Consider the following 15634-nt stretch of genomic DNA (forward strand, 5'->3'; position numbering starts at 1 on the left):
AGTAGCTGCTGCGAAAACAAACTGTAAACGGCCGTTCGCTTAGAACTGTCTGACTGGCTTTTCCTCTCGTGACAAACTGGTGGACGTGCTGGGTGCGCATCCATCGTATGCCTACGGGTCCTCAACCAGAAGCTACCGACGCCAGTACCTCGGGGACGGCAGAAATCTATCGAAGCAGCCGTCGCCTCCAAGGTCTTCCACCGCAATACAGCCCCCTGGCAAGCTCCGTGAGGAAGATGTCAACAACTACCGCAAGCCAAACCGAGGGGATGCCAAATGCTGCCGTACCATGCATTCTCAACGCGCCTCGCACGCCTAACCCGTTCCATGGCGACGCCTTTGAGGACGTTGAAGACTGGTTGGACCATTTCAACCGGGTCGCCGCCTTTAACGACTGGGACGATCGCCGTAAGTTGAAGAACGTCTACTTTTCCCTTTTAGACGCGGCGAGAGTATGGTACGAGAACCACGAAGCCTCATTTACCAGCTGGCAGGAGTTTTACCGACTGCTTTGCGAAGCCTTCAGCACTCCCGAAAGGAAAGAAAGAGCCGAACAGGCACTGTCTTCGAGGTTCCAAATGCCAAACGAAACCGTCGCCATGTTCGTCGAAGACATGACGCGATTGTTCCGTCGGGCCGATCCACTAATGCCAGAAGACAAGAAGGTGCGTCTGTTAATGCGAGGCGTAAAAGAACAGCTTTTCGCGGGCCTCGTGCGCAATCCTCCTACAACAGTCTCTCAGTTCATTCGTGAGGCAACAGTCATGGAACGTATGCTTCGGCAGCGGCTCTCGCAGTATGAACGCCAGACCACCATGACTGCTGCATGCTCTCTCGTACCTGCAAATGATGACAGGGAGTCCCTTACCGAGCTAATACGACAAATCGTTCGAGAAGAACTGCAGAAGTCCTATGCATCAGCTCCGGCACCTCCCAGTGCCGCGGTTCTTACGGATGTCATTCGGGAAGAAATCGGCAAAGTGGTTCATCCCTCGCCGCCAACACGACCCGAACCTCCCACGTTCTCGTACGCGGATGCTCTTCGGGCTTCCGCGCCGTCGACGGGCCATTTTTCGCAGCCGCCTGCTGGGATTTCTCTACGCTCCCCAAGTCCGATCCACCGCACGAACCCGCAAGCACCTTTTCATCCTGGTCCGCGCAAATCTACAGTATGGCGCGCCCCCGACAACAGTCCGTTGTGCTATCACTGCGGGGAGGCTGGTCACATGTATCGCGACTGCCAGTACCGACGGATTGGTCTGCGGGGATACCATCCGGACGCCCGTTGCCCGCGCTATGGCGAACGCCCGCACGACATCGAGCAATACCTAGAAAGTAACCGGCTTCCTCCTGCCCAACAGCGAAGACAGTCACGGTCGCCTTCACCTCGTCGGTACGCGTCACCAAACCGTGCTCGACCCGCCTTTGATTCCGCTGGAGTCAACGGTGGAAGCCCGCGCCGGGGAAACTGAAAACGGCGACCTCCGGGGGTGAGGCCGCTGTCATGCGAACCGTCAAATATCCTCCGCCGACGCCATCCCCTCGCGACGTACCGCTGACGCCTTCATTCGAAACTGCAAAAAGAACTTCTGCTGTTATTACTGCTTCAATCGACGGTTATCCGGTAACTGCACTTGTCGATACGGGAGCTGACTACTCGGTTATGAGTGCCTCACTGGCCACTCGGCTACGCAAGGTGCTGACAGCCTGGGACGGCCCACATCTGATTACGGCCGGAGGACACCTCGTGTCACCCATTGGACGATGCACCGCCCGACTTGCAATTTCTACTTCGACTTTCGTAGCGTCTTTCCTTGTGCTGCCCAAGTGTTCTCGACTAGTTATACTGGGCATGGATTTTCTCCAGGAGTATGGGGCGATCATTAACCTTCGTGACTTGTTCGTGACTTTTTCTAACTACGTTTCTTCGGATTCGAGTGTGGAGGATGAACATCACCGCGCGGCTTTACGCGTGGTCGATGACTGCGTGACGTTACCGCCTCGAAGTAGCATCTTCGTCCTCGTTGAATGCCCCCAAGAACAACTAGGAATAGGCATTGCCGAAGGTAACCTCGCCATATTGCTGGATCGCGAAGTCGGCGTCGCACGAGGTCTCGTAGAGCTCCAACATAGGCAAACCACGATTCTAGTTACCAACTTCAGTGGCGAATACAAGCACTTTGCGAGGCATACCACCATGGCCTACTTTGAAACGGTGGCCGATTCCAACGCCTGTGCTTCGGTAACGACAATCTCGATTCCGGAACCCAGCGATGTGGACTTGACCAGTCACATCAACGTCAACCCACAGCTAGACCAAAATGAGAAGCAGAGGCTCCTCACTCTGCTATCGTCATTTAGCGACTGTTTCGCCACCACGTCGAAGGTCAAACAGACTCCTTTAATCAAACACAGAATCATCACTGAACCGACCGTCCAACCTGTTCGCCAACACGCTTATCGCGTGTCGCAAAGAGAACAGGATGCTATTCGTCATCAAGTTAAACAAATGCTCGACGATGATGTCATTCAACCATCGACAAGTCCTTGGTCTTCACCTGTTGTATTAGTTAAAAAGAAAGATGGTTCACTACGCTTCTGTGTCGATTACCGCAAACTGAACAAGGTCACGAAAAAAGACGTTTACCCACTTCCTCGAATTGACGACTCCTTGGATCGCCTGCGACATGCCCGTTACTTTTCTTCAATGGATCTGCGTAGTGGGTACTGGCAAATTGAAGTTGACGAACGGGACCAGGAAAAAACGGCGTTTATAACACCCGACGGTCTCTATCAATTTAAGGTCCTCCCTTTTGGATTGTGTTCCGCTCCGGCCACATTTCAACGCATGATGGACACAGTTTTATCTGACCTCAAGTGGAACTCGTGTTTAGTCTACTTAGACGATGTAGTTGTTTTTTCCACCACGTTTGAACAACACATCCAGCGGCTTGAGGCGGTTCTTCAAGCTATCCGCACCGCCGGCCTCTCCCTGAAGCCCGAAAAATGTCACTTTGGCTACGAGGAGCTCAAATTTCTAGGTCATATTGTCAGCAGCACCGGTGTGCGCCCTGACCCTGACAAAGCCATGGCAGTCGCTCTGTTCCCGATACCGAAGACAAAACACGATGTCCGCCGATTTTTAGGGCTTTGCGCGTATTACAGGCGTTTTGTACCCAATTTTTGTGAAATTGCCGAACCTTTGCAACGACTCATGAAGAACGACGTCACATTTGTTTGGGGCCCGGCACAATCCGACGCCTTCCACGACCTTCAGCAACGTCTCCAGACACCACCGATCCTTGGTCACTTTGACACCGAGGCTGACACAGAAGTGCATACTGATGCTAGTAACGTTGGTCTCGGAGCGACACTCGTACAGTTTCAAGCTGGTGTTGAGCGCGTTATTGCGTATGCCAGCCGAACCTTGTCTGCTGCTGAAAAAAAACTACTCAGCAACTGAAAAAGAATGTCTTGCAGTCATATGGTCTCTCCAGAAGTTCCGCCCATACCTGTACGGACGCCCCTTCCGTGTCGTCAGCGACCACCACTCTCTCTGCTGGCTGGCGAATCTCAAAGATCCTTCAGGCCGTCTCGCAAGATGGAGCCTTCGGTTGCAGGAATTTGATGTGACCATCGTCTATAAGTCTGGCCAGAAACACACTGACGCCGACTGTCTCTCTCGCGCCCCCGTCGAACCCGCACCACTAGATACTGACGACGATTCGGGTTTTCTTTGTACTCTTCCGTCTTTAAACCTTGCTCAACAGCAACGCCAAGATTCCGAGCTCCAGCCCTTGATTGAATACCTTGAAGGAAGCCGCCCACAACCCCCACGGCAGTTCGCGCGTCACTTGTCATCTTTCTGCCTACGTGGCGACATCCTATACAAGCAGAACTTTCACCCTACGGCAACCGCTTTCCTGCTCGTTGTTCCCGCTACTCTCCGCGACGACGTTATACGTGCATGCCACGACGAACCAACGTCTGGGCATCTTGGTTTCACGCGTACTCTCGCGAGGATCAAGCAGAAGTACTATTGGCAAAAACTCACAAAAACCGTGAAGCAGTACGTCAGAAGTTGTCGAGATTGCCAGCGTCGCAAAGTTCCACCTCTGAAACCAGCCGGTCTGCTTCAGCCTGTCCGACCTCCTTGCTCACCTTTTGAACAAGTTGGGATGGATTTACTCGGCCCATTTCCCAAGTCTTCGGCTGATAACCGCTGGATCGTCGTCGCCACCGATTACCTCACTCGATACTGCGAAACACAAGCCGTTCAGCGAGCTACTGCTTCAGATGTTGCTAACTTCTTCATCAAAAATATCGTCCTTCGACATGGTGCTCCCGCTGTCGTCATCACAGACCGTGGTACGGCCTTCACTGCCCAGTTGGTCCGAAATATCCTGCAGCTGAGCGGCACAACGCACCGTACGGCAACTGCGTATCACCCGCAGACTAACGGTTTAACTGAGCGTCTCAACAAAACGATCGCGGATATGCTTTCCATGTATGTTGCCACGGACCATAAAAATTGGGACGAACTGCTCCCGTATGTGACATTCGCGTACAACACTGCCCTACAAGAAACCACCGGGTTTCCTCCTTTTCGTCTGGTCTACGGACGCGACGTCACCACTATGCTCGACGTGATGCTCCTACCAACTTCGTCGCAACATACCGCACCAGATACAGACGCCTTTGTTCAGCGTGCCGAAGCAGCGCGGCACCTTGCGCGGGAACGAATTCTATCCCGACAACGTCAAGATGCTCGTCGATACAACCTATGTCATCGAGACGTCACATACAACCCGGGAGATCTTGTATGGGTTTGGACCCCTATACGTCAAAGAGGCCGGTCAGAAAAATTATTGCGCCGATACTTTGGACCCTACATTGTTTTGCGTCGTCTAAGTCCTGTCAACTACGAAGTTATTCCAGCCGACAGTTCGCACCACACCCGTAGCCCACGTTCCTCTGACATTGTTCACGTTACCAGGATGAAGCCCTACCATTCGCGCTGACTCTCATCCACAAACTTTGTGATTCGGCCCCTGTCGTCTCGTCCGCTGTCTTTCTCATTTCTTTTATTTTTTCCTTGTGGCATTTCACATCTCCCCAACTTTATTTATTTATTTGTTTGTTTGTTTGTTTTCTTTTTTTTTGGAGGGAGGGGTAATGGCACGAGCTAGTTACGCGAGCTGTCGAGGAAGAAGAAGTGTGCGTAGTAGCTGCTGCGAAAACAAACTGTAAACGGCCGTTCGCTTAGAACTGTCTGACTGGCTTTTCCTCTCGTGACAATATATAGGCTGTTGCGCCCCTCCGCTACCACTGCTACCTCGCTAACTCAAATAAGATTCGCGTCTTTTAGATTCAAACATTGCGTTGAATCTGTGTTTTATTTTTTCGCAAGGTCACTCTCCGTGACCAGAAGTAAAGGTGAACAAGGTAGCTGTTCCAATTTTCGTTCATGTGGAACTGGGTCTGAACATTACAGGGTTAAAACAGCCGACAGACAAAGTTTCAGGGTTCGTACTGTGAAGCAATGTTGTTTCACGTCGGTGTCGCATTCTGAAGAGAAGAAAATGTCTCATCGTCATGGGCACGACCGTTAACGTAAGAACGCCTTAGATGTCGTATTCGTTACCGAAGTTAGCTGGCGATACAAAAACAATTACCTATGTTGGGACGACCGATCGTGCTATAACGTGGTTGCAGCTGCATCTGTTACTTCTTTTTCTTTTTGTCGTTACGGCAGGTATGCGTCTCAAAAATACAACAGAAGATTTCCGCGATTGTCAGCCGAGACTCAGGGCAATGCTAACTTATTTATTTATTTATTTATTTATTTATTTATTTATTTATTTATTTATTTATTTATTTATTTATTTATTTATTTATCTATTTATTTATTATACCTCAAAGGCCCCAGAGATGGGGTATTACATGAGGGATGGGCTTTAACAGAACAGTGATTCGAGAGCAGCCTTGAAGTGATGAGTGTGGGAGTGGTGCGTGATGTCGGCAGACAGACCGTTCCAGTCCCTGGCGGTTTTCACAAAAAATTATCGTAGATGAGAGGTAGTCTGCACCGGGGGAGGATACACGGCTTTACTGTGGTTAATGCGGTTGGACTGACGGTGAACTGGTAGTATAGCTGAAATGTGGAGTGGTGAATGATAGAATTTGTGAAAAAGACACAGTCTAGAAATAAGACGTCGCGATTCTAGATTAGCAAGACCGGCACGGGATTTAATTTAGACACGCTTGCATGATAAGAATATTCAGAGTAGATAAACCGGGCTGCACGGTTTATCTACTCAAGATAAAGAAGTACTCAAGAAGTAAAACGCTCATGAAGTGTGTGGATCTGGAATGTGTATACTCTTCCGTCGCGCACGGGCCCAAGGTCGAGGAGAAAAAGTCAGCGCACATCGCGGTACACTTTGCAATGCCAAATACGTTATTGGACAGCAAGATATCATTCATATTGACTATGAAGATATTATTCTTAACCCGCTTTGATGTTATCTTCAGGAAAAAGGAAAAATCCGCCCAGTGAGCGATGGCGGCAAATATAATTGCCGTAACTATATGAGGCAATAAAACAGCAACAAGAATTAAACAGCAATAAGAAAGAGATTATATTTTATTTGAGATTAAAAGAACAATAACTATAAACATTAATTCAGGTTAGACAGACAAAATCCACCGTGAGAACTCTATTTTCGTTAGTTCCGCATAAAGAAGTTTCTTGCAAGGAGAGAAAGGATGCAGTTTACACAACTGCCATATGTGTTGTTGGTGCAAAGTTACGAGTCTGTAACCTTCGCGCTTCAATTTTCTTTACCTAACTGATTTTCGGCAATATTTGTAAAAAAATTATGAAGCGCAAAATCAGAATTCGGCTTCTTACTCACATAAATTTATCTTTCTCTCTCGAATACGAACCAAAAAAGCATGAAAATCGGCCCACGGTTTATCTCAGAAAAGCTTTTCTGCGTTTCACGTCTATTTGAATAGGCGGCATCTCTCACTGCTAATTTTTCCCTTTCCTCAGAGTTTGCCGCTTCGTAGAAATGTGGCTAACAAAACAACAATCCCTTAGGATCTGCTTGTTGTTCTCTTCGATTACAAAGCGGACACGCGGAGCTGCATCCAGAGGTAGCTTTGTCTACACAATGCACTTCCGAAATCGATCGTCAATCGGGCTATTTTCTGACCCTAAAGTGGGATACGTCCAAAAAACGCCTTCGTTCAGAAATCGCTTGGCTTAATTCTTTTTTCTTTCCGCTAAACGCATAACACGTGCCGAGTAGACCATTGCGCGGAACTCACGCTCTTATTATTATTTTTTTTTTTGCATGGGTAGCGAACGTGGTAATGGCAGTTGCGTTTAACCACCTCCCGTTTAGAACATCGAATGCAAATACAGTTTCCCTTTTATTTTCCTGTAAGTGGGGGGGGGGGGGGAGACGGTAATCTGTGGCAAGCAGCCTTTCGAATATTGCCTGCAGTTGAAAGCGAGCGCTTTGCTATGCACCAGTTGAAAGAAATATCAGCATTCACAAACGTTTCGGTCATTGAGGATTTTCCGTCTTCGCCCACACTTTAACAAACCGGCCTCGATCTAAAGCTTGTTATCGGCTACTTTATGATGATGACGAGGAGTGCAATAATTATAATGATGACGGCGCAATTCTTTTTGAAAAAGGAGGGAGGAGCAGGCCACCAGGCTAGTTCTATTCATCTGTCTAGTTTATCTGAATGTTGAACTGTTTTTGTTATTGAATTGAGATTATTCTTACTGCTAATGATATTGAAAGGCTACATCATACAATATAAAAGAAATGTTTGCTTCAATGCCTGTCTTCCCTTCTTTTGCCCCAGCAATCGCCCAGCCGTACCTTTTACTGGAGTCTCCACCGCCATGTAACCTACATTTTCCCTACAATCAATAACCTTAATACTCCGATCGTGAACAGGCTAGCTGTACTTACACTTTTCCGGAAGGGGGGAGGGGGAGACACTATGATATTCTACAAGAACATGCTCCATCGTGCCTGAACGTTTTCCACAAGCTATATATCCCCAGATCCACGCCACCTGAAAAGTTATCGCTTTATCTAAGCGTTCTCAGACACCCTGCTCTGGATTAGAATACGTGATTGCTGTATATGATGGATCGCTAATGACACTCTCTGCATCGGTGTGTCGACAAATCGTCACACCTAGTGAGCTACTTGAACGTTACCATATTCTGCTCTAGCATTATGAAAGAAAAAAAAATATCTGCTTTATTCAGTTAAGTTATCGATGTCTGTGATGATCTCGTCTCTGTTCATTTAGTCTGTTCTTGCCACGATGCCAGTTGGAATTGTGCAGTGGAACGAACGAACGTATTGCATGCGGCAACTGCAGCTGCGAGGAGGCGACCGTGCATCTTCTCTATGACCTCCTCCCTAGCGACAACGTGCGTATGGAGAGAGTTTTCAACTTCACTTGACAGACAGACAGACTGATCGCTACCACTTGTTTAGTTAGTAAGCGAATGTTTACTGCAACTTTTATGACCTACATTAATAACAGCCTAATAGTTCGCTGTCGCTAACAATCTTTCGCCTTTCGTGCGGAACTGCGTTTATATTTTTTAAATTGCACTTGGTCTCGCCTTTCACGATCCTTAATTTCGTTTATCCCCTCTCGACAGCATGTATCCCACCTGTCTGCACGCTTTGATAGCGTCCCAGTCTTTTCCTCTCTTCTCCTTGACGGCGCAGCCTCAAAATATACAGGAGACACCCTAAAACGTACTCTTGTTCTAATGCAAAAATGTGTAGATGACATTAAGTAAAGCGACGAAAAGGGTAGTTGATGAATTTTCCTGATGACGTTGCTCTGAGTTTTACCCTGGCAAAAAAAATCCGAAGTCACACAGGCACTTTTCGCGAGTTGTGAATGCGGAAGCATTAATGTCCGATTGCGCGCCGCAGCATGGTCCTTGGAGTTTTCCGCTGTGAGTAGTGTACCGTAGCAGTACGTGCTGCCCGAGCCACCGAGCAGCAGGAGCCTGCGGTGCCAACGCCGCATGTAACCGACGTCTTGTGCGAGGAGAGACGGAGATAGCAGCAGCGGCCGCCAAGATCGGCAGGCGCGCGCAGCGGCTAAGCCTAGCGGGGTGAGAGAAAGAGAAAGATACGTGCCGCTCGCCGGCTTCTGAGAGCAAGATGGCATCACCCGCACGTGCGCGTCACGCGACTGCATCGCCGACCATAACTTGTCTGGCCCCGCCGCGTGACGTCACCGTATTCGTTCCGTCGAGGAGCGCTCGTGACGTGGCGTCGCGGCGATGCCCTCTCCCTCAACCAACACCTGGCGCGCTAGCGTAGCACCAGGTGTTCCCCGATTCGCCCGCTCTTGTCCATCGAGGCACGCTCGTGATGGGACGTCGAAGCCAATGCAAATTTAAGTGCCGTTTCGCTGCTACACATGCCGCCGGCTTTTTCGCTCAATGGGTCACTTGATGCTTTCGCATGAATAACAAAGTGCGGAACAAAGATGAGGACGAGTCCCTTAAAAAGGAGTTGGTCCTTATTCCCTTTGTTATTTTTTCTTTGTGAGCGTACAACTCAACGCAACGCAACCATGTGCATATGAAATCGCCTTCTTGACTGCAAAACAAGTTCGCCGCACTCACCGCTTTCGGTCGGGCGACTTGTTGGGCGTGGGCGCGAACAAGCTGATGACGGAACCATGCTTGCTTCGTGTCTCGTCATCAGAGAAGCCGCCGCCTCCGCCGTCGCTGGTCCCGTAGCTTGGCTGCTGCTGCTGCTGCGACGAAGACTGCAGCAGCGCCATCGAGGCACCACCGTCCGCCCCCGCCGGTCCGCCGCCTCCCGGCGTAGTTTGAGCCGCGGCCGCTGCGGCGTACGTGCGCTGCAGGTTGGCGATGTTCTGCTCGATGTCGAGCAGCGCCTGCCGGTCGTCGTCGAAACTTCCCAGGTTAGTGGGCAGGCCAGGGGCATGCCAGGCGCCCACCGAGCCATCGGGTGCCGTGTAGCTGACCTCCATTATAATCTTTGCCTGTGGCAGGGCGAGAAACAGGTTGTTTGATTGATTGATTGATTGAATAATATGTTGATTGATTGATTGATTGATTGATTGATTGATTGATTGATTGATTGATTGATTGATTGATTGATTGATTGATTGATTGATTGAGTGAGTGAGTGAGTGAGTGAGTGAGTGAGTGAGTGAGTGAGTGAGTGAGTGAGTGAGTGAGTGAGTGAGTGAGTGATTGAGTGAGTGAGTGAGTGAGTGAGTGAGTCAAATGGCTGAGTAATTCATCCATCGATTGATTGATTGAGTTCAATGTGCAAAAGCTGCGCAAGTGCGCTCATTGTTCAGAACGCCTAGAATAACATTTACCAAACATAGTTCTTCAATGGGCACCCAAAACACGAGAAATCAGCATTGTTTTTTTTGCAATCCGCGCCACCTCACGAGATCTATAACGGATTCCCAGATTTTCGCAGATGAACTAAAATTAACCCTGGTCTACTGATCAAACATGGAACCAGTGCTTTTATGCGGACGATCCCCCTACCATTCCAACTAACAATATTGTTAGCAGGCTATCTCTGTGCGACTCCAACGGATGACAAATGCCCTTCTTCGTGGTAAAACTTGGTGAGTGAATAAACGAAAAACGCGGTTGAAGGTGGGAGAGCATTATAAGTGATCGTGCGATTAGAAAAATTTGTTGCTTTACAGTGTACTTGAACTTTCAGTGTACCTAAAATGAGACGTAATTTGTTCAAATTACTTCCCATGCAAAATGAGTTGAAAACATACGGGACAATGACATTGAGCTGGTTCCTATCGCGCTAGAACTAGGTTTGTATCGATGCGGAGCGTTCTCGGTATGAGTGCCAGAAAAAGTCCGTCCCACCAGAACGTATTAGCTGGTCCTAGAGCAACCGTAGCAGTAACGTGATCGAGTGTTTGTTCGGATCTTGGTCGCGCTCCCAGGTCGAAGATGGGAGCGCCCCGGACTCTCCGGGATGGAGCACGGAGCTCTGAATGAACCAGGAGAACCTGTTCCAAACACTCGATTCGGACCAGCCGAATGTATATCTCCCTGTAAGAGGACTCTAGAGCGCTGGGAAACGACCAGTCGAAGCCATTAGAGTCACTAGGCCATTAGGGAAGCAGCAATTAGAGTCAGCCAGTAGAGTCAATTGTAAGGTTTAGCTTATCTGTAAACCTATTGTGATTAACGGATCACCGGGTTACCGGAGCTGTGGACGGTAGCAAGGCCGGTAGCGACACATCGTGACGCGTTGTATACAAGTACAATACGTTGTAAACATTGTTGCGTTGCGTGAGAGTTCTCGTTGAATACAAGGACAGCACGTTAACTTATCTCACTACCAACGCTTTACACCATGGCTTATTTACACAATGGCTTATTTCTTTGCGGTATTAGCTTTGTGCGCTCTCTGAACTCCGCGCCGCAAGGTGTTCCTACCGGCGTTGTAGCATTCGCACGCCTCTCCCGCAACCCGCCATTCCGCAAACGGTTATAATGTGCTCATACACAAGCTAACGCTCTCCAGTGCGAATCTAAGCAAGCTTAAAATGTTCGCCGGATACATTAGATATTCTCTTTCCGCTTTAACGTATGCTGTTTAGTTCCAAAGACGAGCATATGCGTCGAATCTGAGACCTGGCGAAGTACTTGCGAGCGGCAATGGACAGAGTAGGGGGCACTCACGTTGGCCACCGGCTTGTTGTTGTCGTCGACGACATCGTCCTCGACGGATGCGTATCCTTCCTCGGCCACTTGTTGAAGCACCATGCCGTAGCGTCCCAGAACCCTGGTGATGAGAACGAAGGCCGGCGAACATGTAGAGATACATAACTGTTACGCCGGAAGAGCTTTATGAATGTCACAAGAATCTGCAGTTGGGTGTGTGATTGTGTACGGAGCTTCAAAACCATACGCTTCCCCACCTTTCTGCATCTTTGCCAACATCACCACTGTAGCGTCCTGCGAGCAATCGCCTTGCGACTCCCTTTAATGTGAATAAAAAATTTATAAAATAAATAAATTCATCTTTATTCCGTAAAAGTGTCTCATGCTTTCTGCTGCCTTTAACGTGATCCGTTAAACGTATGTTGCGCAACGCTGTGACGTTATATAGAATTACTGGGTTCGTTCGAAGTCAACTTCATATAAACAGTACAAAAATTCCTTCCTTGTTTCCATTATAGCCTTACACTGCACAACGGCACATTAAACAATCAACAGTGCGCCTCGTCGCTTTCTCCATACGACAGGGCAGATACTCAGCCCAGTGATTGAACCGGGGCTGCTAATTCTGCCTTCTTGTTGGCACTTTTTTATGCCAAACATTATCTGCCGCTATACTGCATTTTCAGGTAGGCTATAGGTTAGTTTACCTTCCGTTAAATTAGGTTAGTGCACAGTGTAGACAGTGGGGAACACGCCATGCTCACTTGTTGGTGAAGTACCGGCTGTGTTGGAGCACCTGAACTTCCAGGACCTCGTACTTCTCCACAGGCCTGCCCACCGGCCACTCGAACTCCTGCACAGGGGATGTAGTTAGGATTTTAATAAGAAGTAACGAAAATACGCAAGACATAGGCGGATCTCACGCATATGTTGTTCCTGCTGTTCTTTGGAGAAATGACGCAGCCAACTCTGGGGGATCAGCCGTGAATTGGATGACGAAAAGGTTATTAATGTTATCATTTCTATTAGGAAAATAGACTCAAGTGTGGTGATCTGTTGTTGTCCTCTGACATTATGGCTTATACCCTCTATGGGGTATTCAGTCAATGGGGAAATAGAATTTTGCTTCCACATTTGCGAAAACAGGCAAAGTCATTGTGATAGATGCAAGGAAATGAATGGAGAAGCCTGAACGTAGATGTCTTCAAAACAATAACGATAATAAAATCACATATAACTGGGCGATCGACTGAAATCGATAAAATTCCTGGACGTTGCCGAACACGTCCTCGTGATTGCACCCGAGAGCAAAAGATCTATATACAATGATAAAAGGAATTCTCAGATCTAGGCCAATTCTGCGAAAAATAATCTCGAAGATTATTTTTCTCATGGTAGTAATGCAGCACCACGACAAAAAAGAAGTGATCAATTGTTTCCTCCTCAGTGCACAAAATCCCAAGAGTGGAATGCCTCAGACAACTCGTGTGTTGGCAAAAGTTCATTTATAAGCATAGAGTCGCTATGCTTACACGATGCTTCGAGGTGTTGTCCATGAAACATGTGGTTGACGCCCACTATTAAGAGGGAGGGGAGGGGGTAGACGTTGGCTATTGAATAGGTAGATTTGGAAATAAATTTTTCAGGACTACTATAGATTAAGCGATGTAAGGTCAAATTGCATTTTAAAACGAAAGCAACAATCACGACGCCTAGTTTGACGCTTACTGAACTGCCTTGTCAATAGCAGTCGCACGCGATTCACGATCGACGGTCGAAACGAACGAGATCTATTAACGACTGAAACAGATTACGTGACTAGCTTTTCTAACGAGTCTCCTCGCTAGCAACGCTCGTGGTCACGTGATCGTCTCTCTGCACCCTCCGCATGCTGGCGGCTGCTGGCGAGTCCGTCGCTATCCGATAGGTGGCGCCAGCCCCTCAGCTAAGGTGCAGGAAGGGCCGGTTGAAAGATGGGTGGAAGAAAATTAGGGAAACGACAAACAACCAAGGCGTACAAAAAACAAAGTTCCCAATTGGGATTCAGAAAGTTATATGAAGGGAATATTTCGCGTTTTTTTTCTTTGCTTAACATAGGTAGGACATTAGGCAGTATAATGACAAGAGCTCGGTGGCGCAGTAGCCTCATAGCATCCATCCGTCAAGCCTACATGGACGCAAAGGAAGGGATGGCTAAAGTACATAAATGCCTGTACCCGGAAAGCGAGGACACTGAATGGAGGAAGAGGTCAAGAAAGTTGGCAACCAAGTACAGGGCAATTGAATGGGTAAATAGAGAGCCAGGAGCCACAAAAAAGAAAGCGATAGAAACAGACCCGGTAAATTGGGTGCAAAATACAGAAACAAAAAACACCCACAGAGATTTACGAAAACGGCAAGGAAGAAATCAGAAGGGAAAATCTGTATGATAAAGCAGAGGGAGTGTCTTGCTACTTGAGACCCGAGTTGGCTGCCGCAGTACAGAAACATGCTAGAGCAAATATGTGCCGCAAGATTAGGCGCATGTGTGCTGCAAAAAAAAGGCAATGAAGAAAAATTGGGGAAATGACTCGGCATGTCGTAATGGAATGTCAAGTTATTTATCCATCGAGACCCGTAAGGAGTGCCCACCTTCCAGAAGCATTGGGACCCAAAGGAGATGGAAGGATTAACTGGTTTGCAGTCTGGATAAGTAAGAGATTATTATAATACTGGTGGAAGAAAAGCAGGGAAGAGATCGATAGAACCACATTAGGTTCTATCAGTTTAGGCGTATGTAATGATACCATATAGTGATGGAGGTTTTAAATAAGAAAGTTAGGATCGAGATCAGATAGGCGAAGGGCTAGATAGCGATATATGTAGTAAAAGCTGTATCAATGGAGTGAGCACGTTTCAAAGGGTACGCAAATAAAGATCGAAAGCATCATCATCATCGCCATAATCATATTTAGCTTTTGTTTTTCTTCTATATAAATCAACGCTCCTGGGTAAATGTATCATACCAACGGTATCGTACCAACGGTATCAAATGTATCGTACCAACAACGGTATCGTACCCGGCGCTTCGACGTGTCATTTAAAAGACTGCGTTTCCGTAACCCACGGCTTAATTGTTACTTGCACAAATGAGGTCTGGTGGTATCCCCTTCATGCCACCTCTGCAGTGAGCCGGAGTGCATCGATCACTTTTTCCATCGGGCCGGTGGTTTTCAACTAACCGAAACCAACGTTTGGAAATTCCGATTCGTAATCGATAGGGCTGCCTTTAGGCAGTACTCTTCCACTCACAGAGGGAGTATCGGTATTAAGACACAGCCGCAGGAATGCAGTCCAAACCGTTCGTAATTACATCTGCGAGGTAAAAGGGTTACTAAAAAGATATTTCCTATTTCCCATGACTGATTCATTTCTCCTTCAACAAACTAAAAATATATGAAATTGGAATAACATGAATACAAATTCGCAATGACATTATTAAATTATTGATAATAATACTTTTCGTTCGGCCTGTATATCCCACTAGGAATGCACCGACGCTACCCTGCTTTGTCGGCTGTGCCGGCTAACGCCTTCACATTTTTTTTTTTTTCCTTGAGCATTAGTACGACTGGCAACGTCGCTTGTGATGAGTATGATTGCAAAGAGACATTTGAAGTCGTTTCGTGTCACTTCCCACAATTCAGTGCTGCATAGACAAACCGCTCGCGCCCATGCTAGCAGGTGTCGACGACAGACGAGGAATCAAAACAAATCCTTTTGGAATACCAGCCTCACAAGCCGTCGCATCAAAGGGCTACGAATGCACTGTTGCAAATTTTTTACGTCCATTAAGCATGCAGGACCGACTGTAGCACTCAAAGGTGTCAAGTGTTATCC

General features: G+C 47.8%; 1 protein-coding gene across 3 annotated transcripts in view; it reads right to left on the reverse strand.

Moving 5' to 3' along the window:
• Window positions 1–15634, reverse strand: part of mfr (misfire) — a 394040-nt gene that overhangs the window by 120940 nt on the left and 257466 nt on the right. For 2 of the 3 annotated variants that reach the window (XM_070540270.1, XM_070540271.1), the window contains exons 3-5: window positions 12520–12608; window positions 11774–11876; window positions 9695–10080 (exon numbers count right to left, since the gene is read on the reverse strand). In XM_070540270.1, the coding sequence (XP_070396371.1) occupies window positions 9695–10080; window positions 11774–11876; window positions 12520–12608 (578 nt within the window). Of the gene's footprint in view, window positions 1–9694; window positions 10081–11773; window positions 11877–12519; window positions 12609–12678; window positions 12815–15634 lie in introns of those variants that run through there. The other variant, XM_070540272.1, reaches the window with a different exon arrangement.

The sequence above is a fragment of the Dermacentor albipictus genome, chromosome 6 (assembly GCF_038994185.2).
Source record: "Dermacentor albipictus isolate Rhodes 1998 colony chromosome 6, USDA_Dalb.pri_finalv2, whole genome shotgun sequence".
Lineage (NCBI taxonomy): Eukaryota > Metazoa > Arthropoda > Arachnida > Ixodida > Ixodidae > Dermacentor > Dermacentor albipictus.